Genomic DNA, 15,727 nt, shown 5'->3' with positions numbered 1-15,727 from the left:
TAGATAATATCTTAAAAAAATAATTACAAATTCATTAATATCACCAATAAATTGAGACTACTTGTTTCATCTTCAACATAATTTCAATGCAAAACAGGAAAATGAAATGACATAAATGTGATATGAAAATGGTGACAAATGGTTGGACCAAAACCAAGAGAATCATACATCAATGTTTCCAATCTCATTAAATTCAATTTGGCCCCATGCCTAAGAAACTCAAACACGCAAATCACATCATCACCGTCCAATTTCACACCATGAAATGAAAACCGACTTATATCCGACGGTGGTAATTCAGGTCGAGGAACAACAACAACCACCTTGAAAACACTAGAGTTCTCCACCCTAGGATCAGCATGACGTAAGATCATGAAACGTGGATGGTTGATATCGCAAGTCCCCCTCCCCCTTAGTTCTATAAATATCATAGACTTCTTAATAATAATCCATTCAAATTGCGTTGTTGTTTCGATATTTGTATTAAGAATCGCCCTTTAGTGATCAGTGAGGTGAAGAAAAATGTCTTGCTGTGGTGGAAACTGCGGTTGCGGCTCCGGTTGCAAGTGCGGCAGCGGCTGCGGCGGGTAATTAAACCATCCCCTCCCTTCTCCGGCCATGAATTTTTCATTTTTTCTCATTTTTCATTGAAGGGTTATCTTCAAAATCATTTATTCTTTTATCATTTTTGTTCTTAATAGTTGCAAGATGTACCCTGAGATGAACTTTGCTGAGCAAACCACAACCGGGACACTTGTTCTTGGCGTGGCACCCCGGAAAGTGTACGTATCAAAAGGATTAAATTGAATACTAATTAAAAGAGTTAATTTCATTGTAGAAATTCGATGTTTTAAGGTTCTGAACTATGTTTACTAATATGCTTGCAGGCACTTTGATGGAGCTGAAATGGAAACTGGGGCTGAAAATGGCTGCAAATGTGGAGATAACTGCACTTGCAACCCTTGCAATTGTAAATGAGAAAAAAAAGCTAAGCATATTATGGAAGCTGATCTAAATAATATATGATGTATTTGGGTTTTTACTATTAGAATAAAGCAGCTATGGTTCATTAGGTGTTTTGCTTCTTGTATCCATGGTTGCTTGGTTTGTGTATGTGTGTGTGTATATAGTGAAATGAAATTATTTTAACTAGCTTTGTTGTGTTACTGCCATGTTATATAACTGATGAATGAATGAAGGAAAGCTCTATTTGCCTTTTGCTTACAATATATCTTCTTCTTGTAATCTTTCAATGCCATTTGGTTATATTTTTAGTGTATTTAAATTTATTAAGTTACTTTTTAAATATTATAATTATTAATTTCAAGGAATTTGGGATTAAATTTACAATTTTGTCACATAATTGAAATTGAATAGATCTTAAAATTAAACATCAATATGTAATGGTATCTTAAAAATTTATATAAATATAAATTATTATATTTATATTTATAAAAATTAAATTAAATTAAAATTTATGTATTAAATCATATAAAATTATAATTCATATATAACATTATAAATTTATCTCAAATAAAAATTAATTAATTCAAAATATTTAAATGAAGAGTGTTGACACCATTTTTTGGATGAAAACGGGGTCAACTTGGGTTTTGAAAAATGAAACGGGAGTAGAGGAGTCGCCACCAATCCTTTTTGATGAGGTGCGATCGGGTCACCTCGAATTAATCATTTTAATAAAAGTTAAGATTTACTAAAACGATAATTTTTGGTCTACGAAAATCAGAAATGAGTTCGGGAGTCGGTTACGCACGAGGAAGGATTAGCACCCTCGATACGCCCAAAAATTGGTACCTAGTTGATTAATTAGTGTCTTAGTTTCGAAAATTGAAAACTTAAAATACTTTGAAATACGATCCATCTCTTTGTAAAAAAAAACTCAAATATTAAAGACCTTCTCATCTCTAAGTGATAAAATATCACATCCAGTAAGTTAGGACACGACATCTCGAGCTTTTGAGAGTGAGTTTGTCTTTATTTAAAATTCATGCATTTTAACCTTTTTTAAAAAGGATGTTCGGTTATTTAGGGTAAACGAAGAAAGTCGAAACCCAGTAAGTTAAGGTACGTTTTCTCGAATTTCTTAAAAACGAAATATTGCCTTATTTTGAATTTTTTGAATAATAGCAAATGCAACATTTAGATAATGTGCATTATTTGTTTGGATTAAAATAAAACAATTTATTGGATAAATGCAACGAGACTTGATTCATGAAGCGATGATATAAAATAAAAATATAGTAATAAGCCTAGAACAACAATACATGAACACAACATTATATGGATGAATCACAATAATGCAAAAATACGAAATAAACAAATTAAAATACACAAAGACAATAATCATACAACATTTAAATAATAACATCGATAGATAAAAGACCAATGAATTAAATAATAATTTTTTAAGAAAATAAATGGCATAAAATAAATTAAAATAAATAATATAAAACATTTTAAAATGACAATAATAAGTTTGAAATAAATAATGTGAAAAAGGAAATTTAAAAATCAATAACACACTAAACGATAAAAAATATGTTTATACAAAAATTAAGATAAACAGTATGTATATATATGTATAAAGTATGAAGTGAATGATATAAAAAGAGCAAATAATAGCAGTAAAACATTTCGAAATAAATAAATAGGATTCAAAATAAGATACGTATAACAATTTAAAATAAGCAATATATAAATAAATAGAGTTTAAAATAAATGATGTAAAAAAGAAATTTTATTTAAAAAAGGAACAATAATATACGAAAAAGAAAAAAAGATATATGAAGAATAGAAAATATTTATATAATATGTGCAAAGAAACCAAAATAAATAATGTATGTAGAGTAGTTTAGAATAAACAATATATGCAAAACAACTTACAACTTTGAGTAATTGATACATAAAATTGGTTAAAATTAATAATATATGAAAATGAACCGTATATAGAATATTTTAAACACATACAATAACAGTTCCTTTTTTAAGAAAAAGAATTAAACAGGTGAAGGATTAATTCGAAAACAATACAAAATTCTAGGTAACAAATAAAAAGATACTGCCAGGATTAAAATGAAGTGCACCTAAAATCATAAGGACCAAATGGGACAAAAACCATAGCCCTAACATGCGCATGAGGCCCGACAAATCAAAAGACTGATTTAAAAAACAAGCAAAATCTAACAACTAAATTAAGAGAAAAAGCAAAGATAAAATAGGGCCTGATCAAAGGACGCTAAAGATGGAGGGACCTCGTGTGCAAATATCCTAATAATTGAGGATACATGAATCCCCATCCCCACCAACGGCACCGTTTTGTTTGGTGTTTAAAACACCCATTCTCTTTATTATTTCAGCCCTAATTTCATAGAAGAAAAGAAAAAAGAACAAAAAAAAATAGAATGTTAAAGCTTCTCTCCCTCTCCTCTCTTACTGAATCGTGAGCCCGTCGCCGTCGCATCACCGCGCCCCCACCGTATCGGTGGCTGGCGATGCTCAAGGGTGGGTTTTTAGCCCCCGATTCAACCAGGTATGAAGGCTAAGATTTTTTAACCAAGAAAACCCGAAAATGAAGGGATCTCCACCCGTTTTGGGTTCGGCTCCGACGACTGAGGGAACCGCCGACGGTGTGACCCAGGGGTTCGGGTAAGTTTTCTCCCCGTCTTCTTTTTATTTCTTGTTCTTGAAGCTTAAAAGCAAAATCAAAAATGAAAAAAGAAAAAAAGAAATCAGAAATTGAAAAAACGTAACCTTTTTCTTTTGTTTTTGCTCTTTTATTTCTGAAATATGCGTGTGTACAAGAATGGGGATCCCTTTTTTACAATTGCTTTCGGCTTCTGTTTTTTAGCCCTATGAGATAGAATCCGAAATCTCCCCCCCTTTTACATTGAAAATGAATGGCTCTTTATAGCCGATTATACAAAGTCCTATTGTTGTTTTGTTACTGTTTGCTGCGTTTCTGTTTCTGTTGCTGCTTCCGTCATGTTTGCAGGTGTTCAAGGAGGTGATGGGAGCAGGTGGAGGAGAGATGGCGATGGGACGTGCGGCTGACAGAGAGCAGCGGCAAGTGGGATACTAGGGTTTCAGTTTCTGAAACCCTAGTCTGATGTGGGCTTGGCTGTTGGGCCAGGGTGCTGGGCCTTTTATTTCTTTCTTGGGCCCGGGCAAATGGGCCTGCAACAAAGAGTTCTTGAATTAAAATACAAAGAGTAAAGATTAAATATATTATTGACTCAAATAAGCTAACTTTATGAAAATGGAGAAGGTGATGGGATTTTTGGATGTAAAAATCCAAAAGGTCCCTACAAAAGTTTTAGTGAATGTGGTTGACAAGGACATTGATTTGTGTGATTTTGGATGGGAAAATCAGAACCCAAAAAAGACTTTTTTTTCGTGGTTTAATGATTGAAAAATAGTGAATTTATGGTCCATTCAAATTATACGAAAATTTATTTTATGGATTTTTTTATCATATTATTTATGATTTATTTTTAATTATTTAATAATATTATAATAATTTTTTTATATTATCAATACATAATTTTTTACACTAAACCTCTTGTAGACATAATTTTGGATTCGGGTTTAAAAAGATTATTAAAAATATACATTAATAAAAAAATTTATTAAAATGTTATTAAATAATTAAAAAAAGTATCATATATGGTTGGAAATACACAATTTTTTACATTGAACTTACTAAACAGAGTGGATCATGTTGAACAGAAAAAGCTTAGACATTCATGGAAGTGAGACCAAAGCGAATTTATAAGCACAAGATGAGAGCTGCTGTCAAGTGAAAATGTTGAACTATTTACAATATGTTATATATATATGTGCCCTTTAACTTGAGAAAGATTTCAACTGCTTTACATTAGAATTTATGGCTCTACTTATCAGAGATGAAAAGAAAAAACATGGAAAGTTATAGAAGAAACCAAACTGTTTTCTCATAGTGTTGTCTTCTTTGAAACCGGTTCCCGATCAACATGGTGATCTAAAGCCTGAATATGTTCAATTGAAGACTTGTCGGTCAAGGCATTGGACTCTACATGCCAGGGGTTCTTCGATTTAAGAGTCTAACAACAGAATATGAAACAAGAGAACAGCAAAATCAGCCATATCTAACACCTGCCAGGAAAAAAATAAAATGAACAAAATCGGTTGAGACATGAAGACAGTCCTAGACCATTTTAACGAGACAAGGTACTAAAATGTTGATACCTTATGGTCGTTAATATGAAACGTACACAAGGATAAAAATGCTCTCACCCACCACCTTAAACATGAAACCAAACTAAACCGCGAAGAAGGTATCAATGGTAGTTTGACCAAGAACCTTTGAACTCCGATCAAGGCCATGAGAAGCAACCTATTGAGAGAATATAGTATTATGAACATCAGAAAACAAAAACCTTAGTTTCCGTGAACAAAGCCAAAAAAAAAAAAAAGCGATTTGGATATTACCATATTAGTTAGAGCAGCATAGCGTTCCTCGTTCAAGTAGAGCGGTTTTCCTCTACGCATTTCGTTATCCTGAAATAAGAAAATGATGCAGAGAATCAAGTAGACTAGCCTTTAGTAACCAATCATGTTGTAGCATTGAATTGTAACCAAAGAAGAATTGAAGTGGTTCCTTCGTTGATGAATAATGGGGTGATGGGTCAGGAGATATTATGCATTCCCTTCCCTTAGGATTCAAGAAAACATTTGCGGTGAGACCAAATACCTTACCTCTTCACCGACTACGAACTTTGTTAATGAAAGGGAAATACCTTACCTCTTCACCAAATGCATCCAAATAAGGAGACAGCCAAGGAGCTTGACGGGCACATCTTTGTAGCAAGATTGTTGTTCTCTATTACAACAACAAAGACTATTAGCCTTTTTCACAGGAACAGGGCCAAGGGGGGCAGGCAGGGGCACTCAAAGATAAACTTTTGGCTTCGTCTCTGCTTTTTCATGAAATATATTAAATAAAAATTGAAGAAAAAACTAGGAGATTGATACCTTTATCAACAGAAATACACCAATACCAGCTCCACAGGACTTTGCATGAGATTTGCATCCACTCTCCCTAGTTATGAAAATCATGAAGATCAAGGAAATTGGTACTTTAGACTTAGTAATGAAGCTTAATAATAAGAATACAAGAGAATCAATAATAAATGCAGAGATTAAAGCATAAAAAAGGCAACAAGTGATGTTGATCATTAACCTGCAGCATGGTTTAAACCCTGAAGAGCATAATCTACCACACAACAGACATAACGCAGGTTCATGAACAACAGTTTTGCAGTCAGGGCAACACTGACTTATATACCTGTTGAAAGATGCATTTTTTCTCATGAATGAAAGTATTCTTGAAAGTGGACCGATATCAACTTGTATAAGGTCAAATTTGTAACAAACCTTAGGAATAGGTCTTGATAAACATGAGGCAGGCTCAGCAACTTAAAAGGAACCGCAGGATTACAGTAGAAAACATTTTGGACACTACTGGTTCTATATACCTTGTGGAAATGATGACACCATTTTAATGCAAACGATCGCGAGACTTCATCATCGAGAATAACATCTACAGGAGGAATCTTAAACATCTTCTCCAGTTTTTGTACTTCATTGAGCTCCGTTGAAGCATTTTTAGTTGCATCCATCATATGAGATGGCTTCCACATGTTATCACTATCACAGAATGGTGATCGGACAGAAGATTTAAGCATCTTCCACAACAATGCACACCTCCGCAAGTAAGGGAAACTCAATCTTCTAATAATATCTTTAATATCACAAGAAAGTTCGACTTCATTTGATACGAAATACCAGCGAGCAAAATCAGATTCTCCAAGAATGTTACAGATATCAGTAATTAGGCAATGTTGGGAACTTAGCTCATTGACGTTATAACCTTGTATCCGACATGTAATTATAGCCTGAAAATCAGCATATGACATTCACAAATTTTGTTGCATTGCAATATTAAGTGACTAATAGTTTCATTCATAGAAAATATCAGCTTTGACGAAATTTTTATTTAAAAATATCATCCTTTAAAACCTAAAATAAAACATCTTCTATGATTTGCATAAAGCAATAGAAATATCTGCCTAAAGTTTGAAAGTTTGAAAGTTTTCATTTGTTCATACCCCCCCCCCAAAAAAAAATAATAATAATAATAACCACACGCAGGCACACAAATATACTTAAAAGACTGAGGTAGCCTATGTTAAGAGAAATAGTGGCAAACCTGAATTACGGAGACAACATAGAAGACATGCACAAGGGATAGCACGGACTCCTCACATGATAGAAATGGGAATGGAAGAGAGAAGAGAACCCACATCAAAGATGAGAAAGGGTCATGAGCAAGAACAGAATCAGCTGCCCGATTCCAAAACTGAATACCGGGATTTAATGCTTCCTTATCGTCAGGGTTCAAGATATGAAGGAGATTGTCTGTCAACACTTACAATCATGAGTAAACATTTAAACAAAAACAATCCAAAACTAGGAACTTATCTGCTACTTAATTACTGTATTTAAACTAAATCCAAAATTAATAACATCCCATCCTTCACATATGTATATATTAATGCTGCTCTTGATTAAATTAGTTCAAAGAAATGTTCTCTCCCTTTCACTGTACCTCCATCCTCCTTCATTTTGGTTAAGTAGAGAAAAGTCAGTTTATTAGCGTGAGTGGAAAATTGTACCAATTTATTTCAACTTGTTTTCCCGAACGATCAAAACACCATAGTAAATTCTTCATATAGAGTTTATTGAGAACTTACTTGGATAACCATGATTTCTATATTTAAAATATATCTACACCTCTAGAATTTAATAGACATTCTGCATGAATCTAGTGCCAATTTTCTAGTGAATTCCGAAGGTAAAAATACCATGGAAGCCCTTGTACTAGGTGTTAGATTGCATTTTGCCCCCACTAAAAAAATTGGCAAATTAATCTCTACACATTAGATCAAAAAGCAAACTAGTCTTTTCTATTAAAAAATTCGTCCTTTCCTACTATTAAAAACTGTCATAGCTGACAGAATAACCAAACAATGACACGTGGCATACTACGTGTGCCCATGCTGACATATAGGGACTAATTTTTAATAGTAGAAATGGAAGAAATTTTTAACAAAATGACCAATTTACTCTTTAATCTAACATACATGGACTAATTTGCCCATTTTTTGAGTAGAGGGGGCAAAACACAATCCGACTCCTAATACAACAGCCTCTATGACACTTTTACCGAATTTCAAAGCAATAAATAGAGAAAATTGTACCTTCCACTTTATGTCGGGTGCTGTGGTAATCAGATAAAATCCCATTGCAAATAGACTGTGCAAACAGTTGAAGAGCTCTAAATCTTTGAAGAGCGTGAAGAGAATTAGTATTACTCAGGTTCTGGACAACTCTTAGCAACAAGGAAAAGATAAATTCACTAGAAGATTTAAATTCCTTATACAGAGAAGTAAGCGTATAATTTGTGGCCACAGAAGTCTTTAAACCACGAGCAGCAACTTCTGTTGACATAAGAGAATACTTGAGAATATCCCATATGATTATAGTGTGACTTAACCTTGTAGATCCAAAGAGCATCTCCTGGTTTTTTGAAAAGTTCATTTTATACAGCGCTTGAGATATAGGTTCAAGATCCTGACTAATACTTTCTGTTCTTTGATGAGAAAGAGCTTTAATGAAATCAGGCCTCCCAACCACCTTTGCCGCAGTTTTTAGAAGAGATAACCCTTGCTGAAGCATAAGGGAACAGATTTCTTCATTTGATGAAGATGGAGAACCTAGAGCAGGCAGTGGATCAACAGTTACACTCATAGCCTGCCTTCCGGTCTTTCCATTCACCGCAGGCAAGATAGCATTCACTAGTTGTCGACACACTGGACAAAGAAACTCTCCCTGACAAGGCAAACAAGTACCAGATAGACAACAAATGTAAGATAAGGATTTTGCAAAAAGAGAAAAGCCAATTTCGAGTAAGCTTGTACCTTATCAAGATCTACAATAAGTGCCCCCTCAAAGAAACTTCTTCGGGCATATCTATGACCACAGAACAAGAAGATATCTTAAACACTTTCAAGAAAGAGCACTTCTATGCAGGCACATGCATGGACAAACCTATAACACCTATTCAAAGTTACCAAGTTAAAAGGCATTTGTGTGAGACTTTTGGTTCCTTGTACAATGAAATTACGTATAATTTTCTTTTAAAAATTTCCAAACTGTACACTCAAGATTCTTCAAGGTTTTTCAGGGTTCACTGTTACAGCACTCAATGTTATAAAAGGCATTCACTGAAAAATGATATTTATTTACATAGAAAAATAATAATTTCAGCAAACCTTATATTTTTATATGCTTCCTACCATGGTTTGTCAAGCATTTTCAAGTCATAACATATCATTGCTAATAGCTAATACACCCAAAGAAAAATCATAGAAGTTTGAGCTTTAGTTTTTAATAAAATAAATTTACACGAAATTTTCATTAATTAATTTACAATATAAAATTATCAAAAGGATGTATTCTTAAGTAATATTATTTTTTAATTTCCACTTTATCCTAAAATCAAAGTTTTGAAGAAACTAAAGTCATATTAATATACGGTGGCAAAATGCAACATCGAGATAGTGACATCTTTCCCCTCAACCCCTAAAAGAAATAAGCAAATATAATAAAAATGAAAATGAATTCCCTTTTAGAAGACTTACCTTTCCTTCAGTGATGATAAATAGCTATCAAAACAATCCTGATGAACAGCATGTCCACATGAAGAGAGATGAATTCCATCACAATCTAACAGGCCAAGTGCATCATAAACAAAAGGCTTTGAAGCAGATTCTGTCAACTCTCTATCACCATTACAGTTCTCAAAACCCAAAGAGTTTTCGCTTGTCTTGCTCGAAAGAGAAGCAATGTATTTCCCAGGTCTGTGACAGTCGGCATCCCTGCTGCTTCCCAGAGAACCTCCACTGGCAGGGGATACATCATCCTTTTTAAGGCTTGAGCTTAATGAAGTATCACACATTTCTTTACGAATACGCACGCACATATCTTCTTCTAGTGTCTCCAAATTATATTCACTACTGTCCCTCATGTAACTAGATGAGAAAGGTGCTTGAGTGCTCCTCAGTGAAGGAAACCGAGACTTGATAAACTCGAGAATGACATTTACTTCACCACATTGCGCTTGCTCATTATCACCAGACTCAACAACCGAATTTTCAGTCAACTGAAATGGAGGAGAAGACAACCCTGAACTGCTGGAAGAGCCATTTGATCCAGATTGATCAGTCACTCTATTTGTGGGAATAGAACCTTGCTTCTTGTCTGCCCAACGATCTCCAGAAGGACAACCTCTATCAACAAAGCTCAAAATCCTAGATTTCTTTGTCCAAGGAAGAACAGTTAGTTAGTTCTTGCAGGAAAAAAAAATCCATTTGTCTCAAGTGACAGTAACCTAAAGACTAATCACTTACCTGGAGAAGAATCAAGAAAGAAACAGGATTTTTGGAACTAGGATCATGGCAAAGAGAGCAACTTTGTTGCACAGCACCTTCCGTTTCATGTTCAGTTGCAGAATTAGGCATTTCTGCTTCGGAATTTGAATCATAATCAGCATCTGAAGTGATGCTTGACAGAAATTTGGATTGCTCAACTTTCATTTTAGCCTGCATGGAAAATGAAAGAATAAAGAAAACAATTCAAACCAACAAACTAATACACTGGATGATGTTCCATTATAGTTCAACTTCCCATACCATTTACATTTATGATATTATGCACTGAATTTGATTATAGACAATTAACAGCATTTCTGTTTTGAAGAACATAATATCTTTAACTTTTATTCTTAGCATAAATTCACCCAACTCCAGTGCAAAACCTCACCATTATGGCCGCTTGTCTTTCACGAGCTTTTGCCTTATGCATATTAGATGTACTATCAGTAGTAGGAATAGATTTTGACAGACAGCTGACCACTTCGGGTGCAAGTAGTTGCAGTTTGGCAAAGCAGTGGGAATCAACTTCAGCAAACTTCTTCAATAAGCTCTCAATCAGAGGAGAAAAACTAGAGTTGCTAGAATCCAAATAGCTATTTCGATTCACTTGCTGATGCATTCTCATTAAAGCAACAAGAAGTGATAACAAACTTTGTTTGCTGGCAGCATAGTTCAAAGATTCACCAATTTCCTCAACAGCAAAAACTGGCATAGAATATGAATCTTCAATATAACATTCCACATCAGTAGCTCCATTCTGCTGCAAATAAATGTCTAATGCTAGTGAAAGTAAGTGCAATGCTCTCATAAGGATACCATCAGAAGCACGTGATTCGGTGCATTTATCAGTGAAAACAAAATAAAATAACACAGCACGAATAATCTTAAGTGTCACTCTGCATGTAGCAATTCTAGCAACTCTCTCAAGAGGAGGATATATTTTTGTCCACCTAGGCAGCTGAGTAGTCATTGCAGAGACACCACAGAATCGGAAGTATCTTTCTTCTGCAACTTGCAAATCCCTCGATCTCCAACGAGGATGGTACAAATCCAGCTCCTTCCAATACACCCCACGCAATGAATACATTCCCTGACACATCGGCGTTAAGAAATATTAACTAATCAAAACATTTGCTCAACCCATTAATATTGAAAGAATATTTCAGAACACAAACTCCAACCTGATTTAAGTCTGATGGATTAGAGTATGCAGCAACTTTGTCTAAAATTTCCTGAAGCTGATCAAACTTAGAGAGCTCACAAGGTAGAGATTTCAGTAGTTGACTGTGAGTGGCATCTCCAATTGCTAACTTATAAATGAACTTTCTTTTCAGACTGTCAGCTATACTGCATCCACTGAATCGCCTTTCTTGTAATATTTGCATGATCAGAGTGAGCATTTCCTTTACAAGAATTGGCTCATACCTGAAAGCACCCATTGAACCCAGTAATACTGTTGCATTACAACAAACAAGAATTCAGAAACTTATAATCTTAAGTGTGTATGGTGGTCATGGGAGTTTGAGTGCATGTGCCATTTTTACTACTCCAATTTTGCTGTCCAAAGCACAAAAGAACAAATCAAAAAGCTTGGTCCAAACTAGCAAAAGGTATTTCCATTATGATTAACAAGGTCCATAACATTTGCTTGAAAACAGAATGAACCCTGCTATTGCATATTCAAGCAGACACATTTCTGATCATTTATGGAATCTGTAAAAGGAATTAAAGGACATTAAAAGCATTTCAACGGTACAAAGTAGAAGTTAAGGGGATAAATGCATACTCATTTGATCTTTCAAGATTTAGAGAAAGGTAGTTTAATAGCCCAAATCGTTCTAAAATTCTCGTAACATAGAGATCAGGAGCAGCTAGTGCAGCACAGCATTGCAGCAAAAATAGATCAAGCTCCAAACCTTCTTCAGACCTGCAAGTAAAGGACATCAGAAAGAACTTGACAACTAAAAAATGGGAACTTGGAGGGGAACTTTTTCTGCCTAATTATAAAGCACAATTGACCAACCAGCGAGAAGAGCGATACCACTTGTAAGATACTAGTCCAGCATCCCCATTCTTCAGCCACATTCCAGATAAAAATTGAGAACAAAACACCCTGATCCGCAAGGGATGCTCCATAACTGAGGCAGAGAACCCAAAAGGATGGCAGCCCCCAAGGATATGGCCAAAGAAATCTGCATAAGTTGGTGACGACAAACTTGGAGAACAAGAAGAATTTGTTATATTTGGCATTACAGATTCACCATAACACGATTTTAATGCCTTCTGCAGAAGCAAGGAAAGTAATCGATGTAATGGAATGTGAACGGATATCTCTTGCGAACTGACATCATAAATAATATCAGGCCATTCAGACAGACTCAAAACAGGTAGAACAGCTAGACCCGTGCCAGTGCCTGTCTCCATCTCCATGTCGTCACTTGCTAGATGTCCATTATATACAGGTGAAGAAGATTCTGAGCAATGATTTTCACTTGAACCAGTTAGTTTACCAAAATATTTGCCTCCTCTAATTTCATATTGTGTTCTTTTTTTTGCTAAAAGATTCCTATCAGAAATGCCATTACTATTAGGAGAAGATATACTCTGAAGAGCTGCAGAGATACCGTCATCGACTTCCATCCAAGTCTCCAAAACCCTTAAGCACTCCTGTATTAACCAGATAGCAGAGGAAGGTACTGAAAGATGAGATATGGAATCAGATTCAACTTCAGTAACCTTTGACATACTCCTTCCTGTTAAACTACAAACAGAACTCTCTTGGGATAGCCTTCCTACTTTTGCATGCCTTACACCATCTCCATCGTCCATATCTTGCTTAAAAGTATAAGGAAGAACATTTGTTCCTTCACTTACAGAAACAGAAAATGCTCCATCCACCAAAGGGGAATGAATATTGGCAATAAAACTGCCTAAAACAAAAGGCAAATGTATGGAATCATTTTCTTCTTCTATATGGAGGTTAGTTTCCCTCTTTATAAGGTTTATCCCTTGCACAAAAGCTAAAAGCTTTAGCCAAGTTCTTACAATGTCCTGTTGCTCATGGGTTGCATATTTGGAGACTACATCATGGCTCATAACAAACCGAATATGTTCAACTACAAGGTAAGTGGTATAATACAAACTTCCCAACTTAGTAACCTGCAAAAGAACAAAACACAAGTAACTTTACACAGACCGTAAAAATTTAACATGTTACCGTTCTCATTACTATAACTTGAATGACAGAAAATGCAAACAAACTCCATTTCTACTAGACTCTCTTTCTTATTTTTGAATAATTCATTCTACATTTATATATAGCATTTGTTACTTAAGTTGATTACCAATCCCTTTGAATAAAAGTGACCAAGTTGACCTGCATAGCCATATTACCCCAGTTGACTAAACAGCATCAAGTATGGTCAAAAGAATAGCAAAAGTTTATACAATTACCTTCAAATGGTCATCTTTCTGAGAACAAGAAATAAAAATGTCGCCCAGGCATTTCAGTAGCACACCTAGTAGGTCCATCTCCTTCACAAGACGAGCAGTTAGGGTTGGCACTGTGAATATTTGGGCAGAGAAAGTTGAGATTAGAGGGTACTTGCTCTTGAGAATGCTACCACTGCCATCTTTTATGGCTTCATTTATAACAGTAGGGTAATAGCTTAAAAATACTTTAGAAAATTCATTTTTGAAGATAGGCTCTGCGAGCAATTTCAGCAGCAGTTCATGGAGTTTCTTCACAACACCGTCACCTATAAACCTCTCAGTTCTGATCAGAATACCCAATAAACCATCTAAAGAAATCATCCTCTTAGACACAAAACTCAGCAAACTCTCACTATTATTGCAAAAGTCTAAAAGCATCTCAACAACCACGTAAGTTAGTTCATTAGCAGCTTTCCCCTGCTCAGTGCCACTATCACTCTCTCTCGTTTTCCCTTCGAAGATACCTTCTGCTAAGAATAGCTTGTTTCTCCAAAAGTTAAAGAGAACATCAAGCACCGGCCCAACTGAATCTGCTATAGTCTCAGGAAGCTGTTGAATCTGTTCAGCACCTTTATGCTTCGAGCAAAAACCTTCGTGTTTCCATGCTGTTTCATCTCCACAATCACAACAACCACCGCCCGTTTTAAAAATAGAAAAATCATGACCTTTATGATTCCCATTCTGAAAACAAGGGACACAAATAGCACAAGTTGGATCAACCTCACATGTTCGGCACCTATACGCAATGTCATTTGATCCCCAAACCGCAGCACAAACACCTCGTTGATCAACACTCAATTTTGCTAGGCTTATCAAAGCATTCACCGGCTCACCTCGAAACATCAACCACTGTAACCAAACCAAACTCTCACGAAACCAGTTTTTCACAGATACACACAGCCATTTCTTAGACTTTAGCCTAGCATCTTGTATAGACTCTACCATTTCCTCATCAGTAGGTAAGATTGCGAAAACTATCTCCTGCGACAACCCATTATCACTAACGAAATCGACTATCCCTTCGTAATGCCTATCCAAGTACTCCACTGGAATCCCTAAAGCTGCTAACCTCTGATCATAAATATAAACACAACCCTTTTTTCATCAGATACTAGTAGTTCAATATCAAGCAATATAAATACAAATGCTAATACAATATAATCATAAAGCTTCAATATTTTCACATTCAACCGAATTGAATAATCAAAAATTAAGTAAACAGATTAATACAAAGAACATACCTGTATGACTCGATCATGGGGTTCAATCGACGAAAAATTTGTCGGCGATTCCATGTTAGGACAGTAAAATTTTAATCAATTTTGGAGCTTTCAAATAAAACCCGAATTACCCAAGTCCTAAATCATTCTAAATTCCTCGCCTTTTCACTAGTCGTCGACATTGCAGTGGACCAAATAGACCCTTCAGTTTTATTTTTTTCATCAATTTCTACCTTTTTTATTATTAAAAATGGTGACTTTACTCAGAAAACTTAAGCCACGTTGCGGATTTTTATTTGTACGGAAAAATTAAACTTTGTGATAGGGATAAAGATTTCTCCGTAAAAACTAATTAATAATATCACATTGGAAAGATAAAGAAATTCGATAGGTAAATGTAAAATTCTCTAAAAAGTGTCGCACTTTGATTCAAATCTCAAATTTGATTGAAATAGAATTTAT

General features: G+C 35.0%; 2 protein-coding genes across 8 annotated transcripts; one reads left to right on the top strand and one right to left on the bottom strand.

Moving 5' to 3' along the window:
* The first annotated feature begins 220 nt into the window (after positions 1-220).
* On the top strand, positions 221-1,227 carry LOC107958011 (metallothionein-like protein 2). Its single transcript, XM_016893657.2, has 3 exons — positions 221-587; positions 702-782; positions 888-1,227. The coding sequence occupies exons 1-3, from the start codon at positions 523-525 to the stop codon at positions 976-978; spliced, it is 237 nt and encodes a 78-aa protein (XP_016749146.1). The 5' UTR covers positions 221-522; the 3' UTR covers positions 979-1,227.
* Positions 1,228-4,770: 3,543 nt separating this feature from the next.
* Positions 4,771-15,503, bottom strand: LOC107958010 (E3 ubiquitin-protein ligase PRT6). 7 transcript variants are annotated; one of them, XR_001700556.2, is made up of 18 exons: positions 15,287-15,503; positions 14,007-15,116; positions 12,595-13,712; positions 12,340-12,480; positions 11,735-11,978; positions 10,942-11,643; positions 10,530-10,721; positions 9,762-10,438; positions 9,039-9,090; positions 8,319-8,949; positions 7,268-7,476; positions 6,433-6,953; positions 6,239-6,343; positions 6,031-6,097; positions 5,801-5,878; positions 5,488-5,556; positions 5,245-5,392; positions 4,771-5,151 (listed from the first exon to the last, which is right to left on the bottom strand). XR_001700556.2 is itself a non-coding variant. In XM_041115617.1 (18 exons), exons 1-17 carry the CDS (start codon positions 15,338-15,340, stop codon positions 5,318-5,320), a joined length of 6,045 nt encoding a protein of 2,014 aa, XP_040971551.1. In that variant the 5' UTR covers positions 15,341-15,503; the 3' UTR covers positions 4,771-5,151; positions 5,271-5,317. The 7 variants fall into 7 exon arrangements, 5 of the variants coding, with proteins under 5 accessions (XP_040971551.1, XP_040971557.1, XP_016749143.2 ...); XR_001700555.2 differs by having other exon boundaries at positions 12,577-13,712; positions 15,287-15,500; XM_041115617.1 differs by having other exon boundaries at positions 5,271-5,392.
* Positions 15,504-15,727: the final 224 nt, after the last annotated feature.

Source organism: Gossypium hirsutum, chromosome A01, assembly GCF_007990345.1.
Source record: "Gossypium hirsutum isolate 1008001.06 chromosome A01, Gossypium_hirsutum_v2.1, whole genome shotgun sequence".
Classification (NCBI taxonomy): domain Eukaryota; kingdom Viridiplantae; phylum Streptophyta; class Magnoliopsida; order Malvales; family Malvaceae; genus Gossypium; species Gossypium hirsutum.
Note: the sequence above shows the minus strand (reverse complement) of the source record. Positions and strands in the feature narration are given on the sequence as shown.

Bases quoted from the DNA above. Each gene is read 5' to 3' on its own strand.
- LOC107958011 (XM_016893657.2), top strand. From the start codon at position 523: ATGTCTTGCTGTGGTGGAAACTGCGGTTGCGGCTCCGGTTGCAAGTGC. The intron at 588-701 runs GTAATTAAACCA...TGTTCTTAATAG, and splicing joins TGCGGCAGCGGCTGCGGCGG to TTGCAAGATGTACCCTGAGA. The intron at 783-887 runs GTACGTATCAAA...ATATGCTTGCAG, and splicing joins GGCGTGGCACCCCGGAAAGT to GCACTTTGATGGAGCTGAAA.
- LOC107958010 (XM_016893654.2), bottom strand. From the start codon at position 15,340: ATGGAATCGCCGACAAATTTTTCGTCGATTGAACCCCATGATCGAGTC. The intron at 15,117-15,286 runs GTATGTTCTTTG...ATTTATGATCAG, and splicing joins CCCATGATCGAGTCATACAG to AGGTTAGCAGCTTTAGGGAT. The intron at 6,098-6,238 runs GTTAATGATCAA...TTTCATAACTAG, and splicing joins GGGTTTAAACCATGCTGCAG to GGAGAGTGGATGCAAATCTC.